At 35.5% G+C, this 17,818-nt stretch overlaps 1 protein-coding gene across 8 annotated transcripts in view; it reads left to right on the top strand.

The window, feature by feature from the left end:
• The window catches only part of LOC107267014 (neural cell adhesion molecule 2), a 48,472-nt gene extending 31,674 nt beyond the window's left edge, over window positions 1–16,798 (top strand). For 6 of the 8 annotated variants that reach the window (XM_015738216.2, XM_025084302.1, XM_015738197.2 and 3 more), the window contains 3 exons: window positions 12,446–12,601; window positions 13,815–14,148; window positions 15,301–16,798. In XM_015738216.2, the coding sequence (XP_015593702.1) occupies window positions 12,446–12,601; window positions 13,815–14,148; window positions 15,301–15,452 (642 nt within the window). In that variant the 3' untranslated portion in view covers window positions 15,453–16,798. Of the gene's footprint in view, window positions 1–12,445; window positions 12,602–13,814; window positions 14,149–15,038; window positions 15,229–15,300 lie in introns of all 8 variants that reach the window. The other 2 variants (XR_003059494.1, XR_003059495.1) reach the window with 2 other exon arrangements.
• Window positions 16,799–17,818: the final 1,020 nt, after the last annotated feature.

Genomic DNA, 17,818 nt, shown 5'->3' with positions numbered 1-17,818 from the left:
TGATTGATACTGCATATCAAGAGCAACTCTTCTTTGATCTGTAATCAATACGATCACAGATATCGTCACTGTCATAGTTATTTGTATCTTCATATGGTCGCGAAACAAAATCGTTATCAACGTAAGCAATTACAAATAATCATTTGTCGATACTGCAAAACTCCAGATTTTCCTGTAAATGCCAACGAATTCTTGTTTCCTGTTTGTTTTCTAAATAGGGGTTGTGGCTGTCTCCATTGTCTTCAAAGGGATTTCAGTATCAGCTATTCAACCTTTTCTAAAGCTGTACCTTTTTATATAGAACCCGAATCTCCGAAGTCCTCCAAAACCGATAGAGTGAGATTGTCAACCCCTGTGTGAACTTTAGAGAGTGCTTGGCCTTAACAGGACTCACTTACATGGACCAACATTTAGCTACGTCTCCAGGGAGGCGATCACTCCTTGAAAAAGAAATTAAAGGTCCTTAAAAAGGTTTGATAGGATATCTGGTGAAAACCGCACTTAGCATCATGAATACTACATATGAATGTACTCGTGGTGAGTAAAGAATTTCCCTCTTTATAACCAACTCCGTCTTGGCTTTTTACTCCAACTTGAAATTAAATTTGACTGTGAGCAGATCACTAGATCAGTTCCTTTTTAAGAGCCCCTTTTCTTATGGTCTACAACCTAAAAGAGTCCCTTGAATTTGAATTTGACATGGCGCTTCGACCACAGTACTGACCGAGTCATGGGACGGAAATGAAAAGTCTTGAACTGATGCGAATCGATCGCCAGCTGAAATACCTAGGGTAGAACCCGCAATTACTAAGTCAATAGACCAGCAAAGACACGCTATCGTAAATTCAATGATTTTGTTTGTAGAACGTGAAGCTTCAAGAGAGTCCAATATTTATTGTTACTTCGACAACGCCTTGTCACGTACATAGTGAACAGACTGTTTCATTTAAAGAGAAATTAATTTTGGTTACGAAAGAAAGTGAATGATTTTAGAAAATGTCGCTGCTATTGAAGAGAGATTAGTTGGTTTAGAAATAACTAATGTGGTACGATTAAGAAATATTCGTTATGCACAGAAATCAAATAACTAATTTCTCAAAGAACTGACTGATTTCAAGAAACTTTAATTAATTTTAACGTAGCAATATGGTTGGGTTTGGAAAATTGCTGGTATAAATCGGTTGCTCGGTGCATTAATTGTATTTTTCAGAATAGATATGCAGTATGAAACTCTATTTGTTCAGAGCGCTGCTGCCATTTGTCACGCACAAAGTTTTATTTATAATTAAAAAATGAGAAAGAGAACCTATGAATATGTTGCATACAAAAGAGGCTGCTAGATTAAGGTATCGATCTTTAAAATTAAATGTCAATTATGTATTATATGATATACTAAAGCGAGAATTTGATTTTGAAGAAAAAGTTAATTACGTGAAAATGTGCGATGCGCCTGTATCTACATACATAACGTGCACATAGATACGTTTGCAAAAACATGATGTCGGCTACGGCCAAGTATCCATAAGGTCGACCTGAGGTTTGCAAATGACTAATCGCAGGCTATCGTTATGAAACGTCTACTTCGTGGCAGGTGAACGTTATACGAGTGATTTATGATATTTTGAATCAAAGGAGCTTAATCCCATACGGAACATTGGTTTCTTCCTATTCATCGAATATTTACAAGAGGAACAAATACATTACTTAATGGTGATAGAACTGTATATCGGTACTTTTTATTTGAATCGGTTGAAGTTTACCCATTTGGGGTAATCAAAGGTATTTTGTAACGTTAAGTCGAACTCTTAATGTAATTAGGCAGTTAAGTGTAAGGTTAAGATGGAATTTCATATTATTATATAAAATAGCATTCAGTAATTAGGACTCACTGCTCGTTTTACTTTAATGATCGTTATACACTTGAAACTTTTCCGTGTCGTAGCAGGTAGCACTCTTTGAAATTAATGTCGTTGCAGTTTATTACACGCGGCAACTTTCGCAAACTCCGGAACAAGCCGTTCCCGAGAGACTTGCATCAAGTCCGATGGGGGGAACAGCTGGAATAAAATGTCGGGAATTTTAAGAAAATTTCATAACACACTTTTTTACTTTTCGTATGATTTTTCACTCTCCCTTCCATACTAGTGTTATGTTAAAATGTAGTGCATAGGCTTGGAAATATTTTTATTACAACCCATGTAAGATATACATATATACCTATTGAAATTCGGTAAATTGAAAATTATCTCAAATCTCAATAAAATCCCAAAGAGAGCATCGCAACATCGACCTATAAAGTATATCGGTATCCTCATCAATTCAAATATCCACTGAACTCTGTTATCCACTCGTATGCATGTTTTCTCTACGACGAATCATTCATACGTGTACATGCTGTTTACACGTATAACTAAACACTTGATTTGGAAAATTCTGTTTAATTTGGAATGTATACCATTGAATCAAATCTGCGAAAACATAGCTGGGCATTCATTGAGCTATGTGAAATTTCGAAATAAAACATATCCCATATCGAACAGTTCGCGTATGGAGTTACAGTACTGATAACATGAATAGAACTCGATCTGATGGGCAAATGATGCAAGTGCATTACCATACATAGAGTACAATCTATGCAGCAAGTTTTAAATAAAATAGAAGAATAAGTGCTTGGAAGAAGTATCAATTAAAAATCGCACGAAATAATTAGTTCGGAATCGTAATAGATTTTGTAAAATTAAAAATTTGATAAAAATTGCTACCCGTATCACGAGAAAATAAACGCACTGTAAGCCGATATCCCATAATCTCGCATGAAGGGCAGAGTTCGAAACGCTCTTTGCCATCGCAAATATGCAGGAGCCAACATTTACTTTCCAATCACGATAAAACGATCCACTCTGGCATGTAGAGGCTTCAGAAAAAAAAAATGCTCAAATCCATATACGTCAAGTTTGCGTAAGCTTTTGAACTTTTTCAACGAGCGATTATATACCGATGGTTTGTTTCCTCGGATAAGTTTCATGGGTGAACGTCACGAGGAAATTCACCATATGTATCGTATCAGCTGTATATCGAGATATTCGTTCGATGAAGTTATTCAAATACGAAAAGGCATTTCAAAAGTCAATGCGTACGACCAACGGCACGTACTTCTTCAATATTTTTCGAATAACGATAATTACTTATTCGTGATTATCGCCGTGAATAGATATTACGTAATTATGAAAATTTAGGGAAATCAGCATTTCCCTTTCGGATTCGATGCTTTGGCAAGTTTCAATCAATTTTCATGGACGGGGTGTAACTGTGTGTACATTCTAACTAAATGTGTATACATCTATATTTATACTGTATGTACCTAAATTGAACTTTGTAGTCATGTACTCAACTTTGTAGAAATTCGGTATTTCTGATGTTTCATTCGCAATTTCATAGAAATGGCGGCCATGAAATACACGTGACTTTCCAACGATTCCCGAATTGCTAGATTCTACGTGAGCAAGTGTGTATACGTATATAATATGACTCTATAGTGCATCTACTGGTAGACACACGTATGTAATCATATAAATATGTGAACGTAGATAAAGGTACAATCGTATGGCTGCGAAACGTTTGGCATTACATTCAGCCGATGTATCGAACGTAAATTCCACGGCGGGCGAGATGCTATGAATATTTCGGAAATCGGTACACGTGCATTTGAAATCCTCCAGATTCCCTGGGGTGGGATAGGGTAACTTTGGCAATTTTCTACCTCGGATAGCGGAATATTCAAGAAACGCCATAGAGAGGTGAAGGACGACAATGAATTATGCGCGAGCTTTCTTAAGAGGAAAACCGTCATCGCTTTCAGCTGTCAGATGTCCATTATACGAAATTTATAACTTGTCAATCGTTGTAAAGCAGCAATCGAAAACTGAAGTGACAAAGGGAATTTACCATGAGACTTTCTTTTGCGAGTGATTAAATTAATCAAAGTGGAAACGTTTATGTTGTATAGGTTTTATTTAAATATCGTATATGTAAAATAATTCATGTCTTCTTTATTTCTTTTTTTCTAAAAGTTTGTTAAGGAAAAAATAAAGTGAACAATTATATGTAGAGAATATGTTAAAAAGGAGGGGCAATTACAACGAGTGAATGAAACTACTAAAAATTGTCAAGCTTACTGTTTTATCTTTATACAGTAAACTCTCACGCGGTACTAGAGCTTTATATTTTTTGCAATAACGGTACGAAAAGAGTGCAGGAAATCCTCCTAAAAATTAAAGATTTAAATCAGTGAGAGCGGGCTATATGTCTATAAAATTTTATAGACGTAGGCTCATTGGACAAAATTTGAATTTAAGGTTATGGCAATTTTTTATGCGAGCCCCTAATTTTGTCTGCCAATAGCTGAATTTCATCTGCATAAAATAAGTAAATATTACAGCACGTATATTACATAACCTTTGATAAACAATCACTGATAAAATGATCCTTATGAAAAGCTCAATAAACCGTAGGAGGCATTAAACAACGATAACTGTGCATTAAAAATAGTATTTAGTTCTATGAGAAGCTGAAAAGTGAAAATATTACGAAAGCATAATAATTATTACCTTTGCAGATCCTGCGTAATGAAACAACATTAATATATCTGAGGACTAGAAAAATCAATGAAATCCTCAATGTTCATTTCGATCGCCACACGCTGTGTAAATTCACATGCATAAAATAATTATATAGGGTTGTGAATTTATAACTGATATCCCTTTCATCCCCTTAATAATCCTTTCTATATATCATCCACGATATCCCTTTTTTTCATATTATATCAAAATACAAATTTCTGGTTAATTTATCAATATTCGCTAGGAAGTTTCTAATCAGATAAACATTTCTAGAATTGCGTAACAAAATACAAATTTCCACCGTAAAATTGAAAATACGTTTCTGAACTCTAAATCCTTAATAATAGCATACTTTGAGATCAAAAATACTTATAGTAGTGAAAATCATACATTGAAGGTATACATATTTTACTCACTATAATTAAAAGGCACTTGAATTTCTCCAACATACCTATTTACCTGCTATTTAGCACTAATGGACAAACCGATGAAGAGGTTACACGATATTACAGGCGCTTCGAACCATACAACTCGTTAGTTTCCACAAGGATCTTTAACGAGATACTCGCGTGTGTAGAAAATCTCGAATACGCTGTGAAAATAAAATTATAATTTTGCCACGAATTCAGGTTAAAAAACTTTTCAAGAGTATCATAGAAGGGAGTTTATAAGCAGACTAAAAAAATGCAGTCCGTCCTTCAAAATCCAATTAAAAACTGCTACACGCAGAGATATTATTAATTTATATATCATAGAGCAGAACACCGGGTATTAAATATATTTTTAATTACAACGATATAAAACACAACGCACGTTATTTACGGACCTACTCATACGCAACATCGTATAATATTGTACACCTATTAACACCATCCTAGTATATATTAACCTGCTGCGGATTACATAAATGGGTACAGATGCACTCGACGTAACATCATTGAACAAAATTCACACATTTTGACGGGGTGCTATCATTGCAATCAGTGCAACCGCATATAATTCCTGCAAAATACTGGTTTAGTCCCATTCACTCCTGCTGTTTAAACGTGGTTTGGCTACATAATATATTTATGTAGGCGAATATCATTGTTATTTATATGACCATGCAATATATACCATATACATAATATATACATATACGTATATTCTGATGTTTTTCCATTTTTGAGGAATTGGAATCGCAAACCTTCTTAAGATGTTTATGCACTGAGCAGACGTCTTTATAGGAAATAACACGTTTTTACAAATTAAAATGATCTTGATATATTGTCCTACGAGCTACAAACTACAGTCACATAGATAAAACTAGAATAAAAATACAGCGGATTACGCGATGAGTCCGATGATTGTAGACCAGCTGAGAATAAGAATGGTAATAGCTCAGAACCATAGGTGATTACGATGATCTCCGTTCGCCGAATATATTATGTTTGGGAGAAATTTTGAATCACAATCAGACAGCTAATAATCACATTGACGTTGGGAGCTGAGTCTTTTTCAGGTGGGTTTCCAGGGATGAGATGGATCTGTACTCCTGACAGTTCCATTACAATAACTTCATTGCAGATTGATATAGATGTTTTTAGGAGGTCCTTCCTGATACTAAGAGATACCACAAAGACTCCTAGGGCCTGGAGAGGTCTATAGAGGGCTCAGACAGCTGCCAATCACAATGACAGTTGGGACTGAACTCTTAACACTAAATATACTGACAATTTTTTATATATTTTACAATTTTTTATAAACGTATTTTTGGCTTTAAAAGGGTCAAATGACCCGTCGATGGTACGATTAGTGTTAAGGTGTTTGATTTGGTAATTGGGTCGATATCTAACGGCGCCGGCACAATGATTTTGCTGCAGAGATTCTACAAAGGATAGCGGAGTTCCTAATGCTTAAATGAGACCTATCGTCCCTGAGATCAGAAATTGCTTAGGATGAGCTCCTACAGTTTGCAGTACGATACTGTTCACTGGTTTACTCTGAAAAGCAGGATAGGTTTCCTGATTGATTTTTAGAAATTCTAATTTTCGAAATTTCACTGCTCCTTGTAGCCTTTCGGTATACACTTTTCGTATGATGAACTTTGAATCGAATGGACTGAATAAATTTCTGCCGAGGAAGCCGCTGCTTATATCCTCGGGATGAATACGTTATTTTTGGTGGGGATAACGATTCTTGGAATCCCGGTGTGTTAACGTTAGATTTGATTTGACATTTTATTTGATATTTTCATTTGAACTAATCGGATTCACGGTTATTTGAAATGTCAGTTTGCTGGCGTTTTTATTGTGTCTGACGCGTGTCGGGTGATAACACTTGAGAACTTGTTTGTTTCGATTTCATTCACTATGACTGGTTTTAGATTCTTACAATATTAAATGTAATAATCTCTAACGTTTTATTCTCGTGATTAACGCTATGACTAATTTTAAGAGAATTATGTAATATTTGGTATTTAATAGTCCTATTTCCCTTTCTTTTATTGGCATTGCTGTGAGAGGTCGATAGGAATTTTTTAGGAATTTTGGGATTTGCGGCATTCTCTAAGATACTATTAGGCACATCCTGGATATGCTATAGACTTTTATGTGAGGCTCTTGACGTATGCAATATCGAGAAGGATGATGGTCGGAAAAAATGATAAAATCTGGAGGGGTACAAGGATTGAACGTTGCTTGTATACAGAGAAACAAATAAATAAAAAACAAGGAACTATGAAGTATCAAGACAATCAATACTGGAACCACAAGCAAAACGGTACTGTTGGCGTCATTTGAGAATGATCTTTTATTCATAACGTGTTTGCAGCCTATTGGCGTCCTTTTTCCACGTGTATTTCATGAATGTCCTCATCTTGAAGATGACCTACCGGAGACTGTTTCTCAAAGTCACTAATATGCAGTTATGCGTAAGCCATGATGTTTCGTGATACGCGGCAAGAATAGCATACGTATAGCAAATCCTAGAGTCCGGCATCCCAATAAATCTGGATGTAAAAACTTAATAAATAATCGATTAGCTACGAACTATCAGAATTTGCTTCTCATCGTTATTTTAAAGGACGATAATTTTGCAGCTGTGCGAATAAATTTCCTGGCCAGTCAGAAAAGTTTATCATTAGTTATTTACGTTATTATTAGTTATTGCGAATTTTCCAGATAACCCGTCACGTTGCAGTGTGCATTTATCATTGCATTTATCATTGATTCCTCGTAAATCTTCGTATAAAGTGTCATGAATAACCCACCGTCAGAATGGACATATTTATCATTGGTAAATAGTATCTTCGATACATGTGTAGCTAGAGACAGAAAGTTGCGCTTCCGAATTATGAATTCGTTTGTAATTAGAGTTTCTTGCTACATTGATAAACTGTCAGAATCTACAATGAAATGCAGTTAATAGCAAAGAGTCGGTATTGTGTCTGCTGGTCGTGATAATATAGTTTAATTTTTTTAACTTAAAATAAAATTTTGTGAATTATAGCACCATTTCAGTTAAAAAAATTAGTAAATATATTTCAAGAAGTAATAGCTGAGATAGATAAGGATATCATTCGAAGAGGTATTGTTAATAACTGTTTTGGTAGTCTCTCGTGTGGCCTTCGGCATTGCTCGGTATTTGCCTTTGCGGAAAGTACTTTTACTAGGGACAATAATTATAATTATTTGAGTATTCGTGTCAAGGATTGAAGGTAACTGAGCATTGAGAATTATGACCTGGAGTTTAGGATATTTTAAACGATGATGTTTAGTCATAAGAAATACTAACTGAAGGTACCGGGCGATTGAAAACTATTTTTTCAGCTTATTGATGGGACCCAACATCAATAGTTGAAATAGTCAAAAATGCTTAAAGGTAACAAATGATAACCAAAAGTATTTAATCGCAGGAAATGGCAATATTGTTACGTTTAACAAAGAATTTTCTGCATACTGCTTTTTTTACTTGTACGGGATATTTAAAACGTATACTTATAAGGTAATAAATACGGAAATTTCAAGAATCATATGAATACGGAGAATTAGAAAATTTTGACATCTGTCAGTATAAAGTAAACAAGGAGAATCAAGAAAATTCGTAGGTGTCGTCGAATAGAATGAAATTTCGTGCAGATTGTTATACAAAAATTGCAAAACAATTCGCTTATATAAACGAGCAGATGTGTTTTAAAAATAATGTATATTCGGGAAAGAGATGAGTAATTATCGATTGGACGTTGCGACAAGGAAAAGACGTATATTCGATACCGGATGTATGCTTCTATGGTAGTTCTTATCAGATAAGCCAAAGTAAAAGTGAGGGGAAAAAATCGAGATAGGTTTTTGGTAAAACGACGTAGGGCGTCGCACGATAAATTTTACCCGATTGGACGCCATTCTTTTCGAGCGGGAGAACATTAATTAAATGGCGTGCCGATGTTATCGGTATCGCGCGTTCACACTTTCTGCGAAAGGCGTAAAAGAGGACGAGTATTAAGAGGGGTAGAAGGGTACGGCGTCATCTACAAAGGAGGAGAACTGTGAGCGAAACTTAATTAATGGTTTGACACTGAAAAGAATTATTTTCCTTTCTTCACTCGTGGGATAAAGATTTTATGAATAAGGCGTCCGGTATCTTTCGCTCTTCTTCAACTTCTCTGTTCAATGAACTTGGCCATTACGAAACTATTTTAGTTTTTTAGGTTCTAACCCTATCATATGAAAATTTAATAAGCCACTACAGATGATTACAGTAATTGACTGTACATAAACTGTAAAGGTCGATTCACATTTCAATACCATATCCGTCGCAATCCGTTTCGCATCCGTTCTACATCAGTGCAAAATGTTCACAATTTCAGAACCAACACCGTTCAGACATCACAATGTCGTCATTGTTCAGTACTGTCCAACCAGTGAAAATATCATCGCGGATTAACATCTGGACACGCATACTAATCCAAAGATTAAGGTACTGAAACGGAAACTGAAAGGTGAGAACAATTCTAGTTAGATCTATAAAATAAATTTGTATGCCAATACACGGATGTGAATTGTACGGATACGGCAAAATGTGTGAATCCGCCTTTAAGTACTTGTCGGATTAATGGTTATAGTCCGGCTGTGACATCACTTCCACTTTCAGAGGGACTTAATTACGTTACGGTCCGTAAGGTAGTGACCCCTCACAGTGGGACTGATATGGCCTAGCTATGTATTCATTATTTGTATGTCCTCGTGAAAAAATTGTTGCCACCGGATTGTATAAATTGTTACATATTATGCCATTATTAATCATGAGACAAGAAGATATTACTTGACGAATATTTTTATCCACATATTTTTCCTTATGGATGTAAATTAACATGTCACTAAACATATCAAAGGGATATATTTTTTCCAATTTTTATTACTACTTTTAATCATAGGAACAATTTTTTACTATTTTTACTTATAGAAACTTCCATATTACTTTGATATTCCATTAATAGATTGGATGTATGATACATTTATATCTACGTATGACAATGAAACACTGATTTAGTCTTTGCCTTTACTGATTTTGAATACGTTTTGATATAAATAATCACGATTGATTACTTCACCAACTTCCAGTCAATTACGTTACATTGAATAAAAATGGAAGGGTAGTACTGATAATAAATGACCGGCGTTATCGGACACCCACGGTTTATAAATTAGTATTTGATTGTCTAGTAGCCAAGAAAACAAAAATAATTTATGTTGTATCTATTGTCACTTATTGCAAGTCTAAGACAAAAATGAAAATAACATATCTATGGACCGTATCGTCAACGGCAAACTATACAAATCCATATATCAACTGCTTTTTTCCACCTATGTTAGTTACTTAAGGAAAATAACATTTATTATAATTGTATAATAATTCTACCATAAAATTTGATATGATTGACTCATTAATTATTTATACCCGTCAAAAATTATAATTCAATACGCTTAAATGTATAATAGAGACCGTCTGATGATCGGCTGAAGTCACTAAGCTCAAACAGGCTTTACTTCCATTTTTTTATTTTTTTCCCCATCACATCACGCACACTGAAGGGGTTAATTTTGAAGAGTGGATGCCTATGAAAAACGAATTATGACTTCCTGAGCGCTGTGTCACGGGATAATAAAAAGGTCGTTATGAAAGATTTTAAAGAAATTTACAGAAAAATCTTGACTTAATTTCCTACCATTCCAGACATCGCTGTCAAGGGCCTAAAGGTCTGATATGAAATTTGCGAGAGAAAGTTTTTCTTCTTTTCTCAATTACCTCACCATGGTAGGTGAAGGCAAATGAGTAAGAATCAGGTTTCTGAGAGCGGCAGTATCTTTACAGAACGGTGCACTATGTATAGTATTATGTTTTTCCAAATTTATAAATGACTATTTAATTATTTCAGACTGATATAAATTTCATAAACAATTAGTGGAGTTCAATTTTGCTTTTGGTAAAATTATATCTAACAGAAATTACTATAATGGTAAATCGTATAGCGGTAATTGCATCTCTTGAAAGATTAAAAAAATGTATATTTTAGCTAACAACTAATATGGGGCCTAAAGTATTTCGTTATCTAGAGAATCAAGAATTGATAGACTGAATACTGATTTTCATTTAGTCAGAATTTGAATATTAGGTCTCTCATGACAAATATGTATAACGTGTACACGGTCCACGGTACACTATAGTGATATAAATGCACATATCTAGCCGCGAATAAAATCCACGTAGTGTACATATGTATAAATGTCCGACAGTTTGCACAATAATAAATACGCTACCAATTTTATATCGTGGCTGAAAATTAAAAAATATCCATTCTGTCTTGATTTCTATTAATTTCAATGAATTTCATTCATAATATATTATTGCTTTGAATTACTGTGGAATTCAGGACATACCCATATCCACTTTTCCTTTACTGATCCAAATAGAATTTCGCACTTAAAAAATTGTCTTGCCACTAACAAGGTAGGAACTAATTGGCGCCTCAAACGTCTATGATAACTATAGTCATTCAAAACTTTAAATGAATTCTAAGCGGGATGAGATGTAATACAAAAAATTTAGTCTTACCAACAGTGCACTATTTGAAATCCTGAAAATAGTTTCACCATGTTGATAGTCGCGTTTTTAACTTTAAATGTGTCCTCTACAGTGGCACGAATATCGCGTCTGGCGTCATTCAAAACTTTTAATCGTTTTAGAGACACTGCGACTTTCAAAGAACTCCATATCTAGGTAAAATTTACCATTGCCTTGAACAGCGCGAGACACGTCCTTGCGCCATATTCGGAGCACTTGTCACGTACTTGAGCGACTAAACTCCACGGAAAAGTTATATTATATATTCGAAAAATAGGCAATATGTTTGTTGTATATATAACTTTTTAAGGTCGTATGTATCGTAAATACAAAGAATATACATGTATGTCACATGTACGGAGAATGTATATTAAGAATGAGAATAAAGATACATAAAAAATATATTCTTTGTATATGCGATACATATAAAAAAAGCCGCAGAAGCAAAAAAAAACGCAAAATATATTCAAAATACATTTTACGTATACGTCGAATATATTATGTATAACTTTATCGTGGGGGAGAAAAGAACGGAGAAAACTTGAATCAAATTTTTATAGGCGACAACGTAGCTTTGCTCTATAATCTGTATCGGGTATGTAGTATATGTATAGATTGATTATTACGGCTTCGACCACTTGGATCATTGATCATTGCAGTGTATAAAATGATGTGAATATAGTATTTACTTAACTGAAAAATTTTATTCGTTTTGTATATTGCAGGTTACTTGGATACGCCGTAAAGACAGGCAACTGTTGACTGTTGGTAGTACGACTCATTCACCGGATGCTAGATTCGTTGTCAGACCATCTTCATCTGATTGGTCACTGCTTATCAAGAAAGTTAAAAAACAAGATGCAGGCCTATATGAATGTCAGGTAAACTTATATATTTCTCTGCCAAAGATATTTTCAAAAGAAGCAACTGCGATAAGCGTGACGTATTGGAAAAATGAAGCGCGCTGAAAAGCAATCTATCTCGTGTGTAAATTTCACATGATGAATCAGGAACCATAGTCAACATACTTTTCAATATCGACAAAAATAACAGTATAACTTACTCATAAATTATACTATCGTTAAAAACAGTATTGCCTGATACTATAATATTATTATATTATCCCTTCACTGACAATGAAATTTTTCGGAATTTTTGCCTTTGGAATTTTTTCACAGCCGGAAAAATGCATTTTCTTGTCATAAAATATTTTATTGTATTAGAGTCATTGAATCCTCCATTTTGTTTTTGAACTCAAATTTCGAAAAACAGATATCAAAATTTGATTTCGCGATCCCGAAAACTCTCAGGTACCAAGTTTTAGTCGAATCAAAATTTTTATTTTAGCATCTTGAAAATTTTTGGAAATTTACTATCAAAATCGGGTCAGCACTATCAAGTAATCCAGCAAACGCACTTTCATTCATTTTCGAGAACTTATTTGGCTCTTCAGGTCCGATATACCTGACGAAAGTCACGGATCCCCCACAGCACGGTTCGCACTCTTAAAAATCTCGTTGGAGAGGAATCTTTCCCTCTCAGGGAGTTTCCGCCCAAGCTTCAGTAGCCCTCGTAAGCATCCGCGTGTCCGTAGCACTCCCACTCGGATAACCACGCTTACAAGATTTTTTTTGCACGGTACTTACCAAAAACTCGACTCACCCATAATCCATTTAAATCCGAATGTGCGGCAGCCGAGCCCCTTCTGGCTTCTCTATAGCAGCGCCACTCCCTGGTTCCACGAGGACCTCCACAAGACACGTACACTGTAATCTTAACACCTAATTAGAAAATCTGCTTAACGCTAGAGAAAATCCCGATTTTCCTGATAGGTCCCCTATAGTTAGAATCCGAATGGACATTAACGGTCGTCAAGCCGAATTTTGCCAAAGCAAAATCGCAGATTCTCGAGAATCACCCCTTACCACCATCCGCAGTATACCGATTCAAAAAAATTCTCCCTCAAATGTCCTAACTGTGGGAACGTAAATCGTGATAACTTAAAGTTCTTAGGATATCGATAGTGAGTACTGGTGGTTGGACACCCCTTTCGATCTATATTTATAACATCTCATCAAACATGATGTGTTATAGATTCCTACTGTGCCAATCCAACATCAGTTTATTTGCTTGAAGATTACCGAAGCGTATTCGGTAATCCCAGGAGCCCCCGACCTTTACGTCAAACAAGGTTCAAGTTTACGTCTAGAATGTCAGCTAATGGCTGCCACGGAACCTCCGATCTACGTGTTCTGGTACCGACACGGCCGCATGATAAACTATGATGATGAATCTGGAGTTACAGTGAAAGCAACGAAGAATGGCTCCACTTTGCTTGTGGAAAAGACGAAGTCCAATCATGGTGGAAACTATACCTGTTCTCCGAGCAACGCGAGGCCCGTTTCCGTGATGATTCATGTTATCGAGGGTGAGAAATGCGAAATCATGCTCTATCTCTTCCGGCATGAAAAAAGTTTTAAGTATTCTCAAATAACTACGGTTACGTCGTATGGCAGCCTGTGCAATCTGCACGTAACGCCGATTATACGCAATTATTTATATTTCCTGTTACGCACAATTTTCTCATTTTCATTATTACGTGATTAACGTATACTGACGTACGTAATTATATTGAACATACTATTGTCTATAACTCATACTTATTTTCAATTTAATTTTTCAATGTTTATTGTCATAATTTAATTCTTTTAACTATATGCCACACGTGAGTATCCATTTTCATGGATTATGTTTTTGCACAAAACACATGGAATATGCGGGAGTGTTCGATGCATTTGCCATCGCGAAATATCATAGTGCGCGTGTGTACGGTGATTTATAGGTACATATTAATCTACTCAAAATTCCAATCAAACAGCTGAACTGATCGGGTAGACACTTACAAAAATATCAAAAGGACGATAAGTACGTAAAATTGGCATAAGTTGAGTATCTCGAGGTTAAAATTTCAATATGTGCAAAATTAATTTTTTTCAACGACGAATGCATCAGATTCACTGAGTAGTTCAAGCGCTTATGAAGTCTCAATTTTTTTATATTGACTAATTAGCGTCAGCCCTATTCGAACTACTCATTCATCAATTATTTCTATGTACTAATATCGTGTACGTTGCATTTGTTATATAATGTCGTCTTAAAAAATTGTACCATCCATCAATCGCATACTAGCCTATAAAAACAAGAAACATTTTTTTTAACTAAAATTATTACGCTTCACGTCGATTCAATGTTATACGATCATTCATAATTATTTTCTACGTATATTTAATAATTTTCGTAATTTCCAATTGTTTTCAGACTCACCTTTCAAAATATGTATTAGCCTATGCTCAGGACGTAGCGACGGTTCTTCTACTTCTCTTTTGAGTATCCATATTTTTACACCCCATAAAGCTAATCTCACTTAAGCCTACAAATTCAGCTTCTCCCAAGCAGTTTCGTCATATCGTTCGCGCGTCCCACATAACGACAAATAATCTTCTAGAATGTAACGTTCCGTCTCCGTATCATAGACAAGGAAAAGAACTTAACGAGAATATAATGTCGACATTGTTTTCAGAAGAGGAGAAGCCAGCCGCTATGCAGGGCGGCGGTGATCTTCGAAGCTCCGCGATAAAATTCTCATCCAACTTGGGTCTGACCTTCATTATGCTGCTGGTTGTGCACACCGTACAGAAATACCTCAACATTTTCATCCTCCGCTATACGTGACCAGTCAATTCAACGCATACAATTTTCCAAAATATTAAGCATTATCGTGCCATCAAGCCGATAGACCTAAACTGTAAAACAACTCGACAAGTTGTCCGTTTGAATTGTTTGCACGAGCATCGTATATGGCTAAACCGGTGAAAGCGCAAAATTTACCTTCTGTTCGCTCTTATAATCGCTACGCCAAACTACGAGGTAATTGAAATTCTGACATGGTGTAAACTTTTGGTAACGAGCATAAATTTTGTGGTGCATTCTTACTCGATTAGGTCACTTGAAAATTCATAAGTCATATTCGATTAACAATGTGATACCATAGAGAAGCAAAATTTAATTCGAAACAGTCACGTATAAGTTTATATAGAATTTAACAGAATTCACGATTACAGCGAGAATAGTACAGTACACTGGTATCAAAGTAGACTGGTACCCTTGGTGACCGGTGATAAAGAGTTTAACCCTTAACAGTGACACTTCAGTGGTGGTTCATAACGGTCATACGGGCACTGTGACCCCAGATGACCATTAAGGGTTAACCGTACTTCACGACAAAATACGTACTTGTGTGTGGGACTAGTAGTTACAAATGATACAATCTAGTACGATTTACATATTATATTGATTCGATTTTTTCGGATAAAATCTACCATTTTTATCGTGTGCATATAATTATGTATAGTTTATATGTTTGTTTGACCTAATTAATATTATTGAATTATTATCAACGGAGACAGGTGGGTTTATTTAGTAATGGGGGCATCGTAGCTCGTGGTGATTTGAATAGTTATAAGGTTTACCATGTAATTACATGAGGAGTAGATATAGTTATTTACTTTTCTAATTTTTCTGGAAGAATATTTGTCACTTTGTCTCTTTGTGTGTTGCTATGGCGAAGGTCACAGACGAATCTGCACAAGTGTGACTGTTGGCCTATTTAAGAGTGAAGCGAGTACCTAGGTAGGGTTTGTCGAGGCTGGTAAAACCGGCGAGCAAATGTCCAATACTGGGTGCCGACGGTTGGTTACTTCGGGCCGAGATTGGCTGGTATATTGAGCCAACGTTAATCCAACGTTAATCCAATGTCTGGATTGTGGTGCGAAGAAGCCAACAATTTACGAGATGAAACAATTATCATTCAAGAGAAAAACGTAGATTTGAACACTGACGTGTCAGTAAAGGTGTCGGGTGTGAAAAATTCTAAAGACAAATTAACGATAACTGATGATTTGTCTGAAAAATTCAAAACTGCTATTCTAACCTCGTCGCTGATTTACAAATGATTGGGATGCTTCAAGAGAGAAATTATGCATTCTATGTTGATCATCGGGACTCGGCATATTGATTGTACTCGATAATGTATGAAAATGATAATAAAATAATCTTTTTTCTATTTTGCCCGTTTTTTCATTATTATAAACACTCACGTACGTTGGCACGAACGAAGCCTTTGACTTTGGCTCGATGTTAACGTTGCCGATACCGGCAGAGCATGGGACCTGGTACACAGTATTGACCCGAAGTTGGGCCAATTGAAAAACCCCGTCTGAGTAGTTTGAGCGAATTCGAATAAATTTTATAAATTTAATTTCCACCCATCGGATCGAAGTTTAAAAATTGTGAAATGATAAATGAAGCTTTGATTAGCTCGGGGATATTGGATCATGAACATTGAAAAAGGCGTCTAATGAAAAAATTATTGAGAAGTAACTACAGTTGCAACAGAGCTAAGGTTACTGTTTAACAACTACGTATTTTCTATATTTAATTGAGCTACAATACAAACAGTGGTGTACAAATTCTTATGGATCTTAGTCCTATTACGTTTGCCTTCCCCTCTCGCTGTTGTACTATAGACGGTTCATAAACTCAACGTTTTTTTTTACAGTTCACGAACAATTCAATCCTTAATAAACCACAATTAGTTTTCCATCAAATTACGGAAATATATGCTAAAATATAAAATTAAAATATATTTCAGGGCAAAACCACGTGTAGCTTTTTTAAGAAGAATAACATTGTTTTAGATCTGTCAAAGAAACACATTGAACTAGTGCACCGACTATAAGGGCTACTGACTAACGCTTAATTCGGCAAACAACAAGAAATAGAAAACAACGTACGCACATACGAACTTTTTATTTAATTGTACAACCCGTACTCGCCGCATTCTTTCTCAATCAGGTTAATAAAATTTCTCTCGTGACATTTGGACTCCCCATTGTCAACCGAGCGATATTGGTTTTCCAATATCCCACACTTGCGTCGCGGTATTTGCTCCCACGCGGTAGAACAGAAGTTCTCAAAAGCATAAATACGGATCAAAGGCTCCGGTAAAAAAAACATAGTCCAAATCCGAAAATGGACGA

The sequence above is a fragment of the Cephus cinctus genome, unplaced genomic scaffold (genome assembly GCF_000341935.2).
Source record: "Cephus cinctus unplaced genomic scaffold, Ccin1 Ccin1_scaffold0025, whole genome shotgun sequence".
Classification (NCBI taxonomy): Eukaryota; Metazoa; Arthropoda; class Insecta; order Hymenoptera; family Cephidae; genus Cephus; species Cephus cinctus.
The sequence above is the reverse complement of the archived record's forward strand: the minus strand, read 5'-3'. Positions and strand labels throughout refer to the sequence as shown.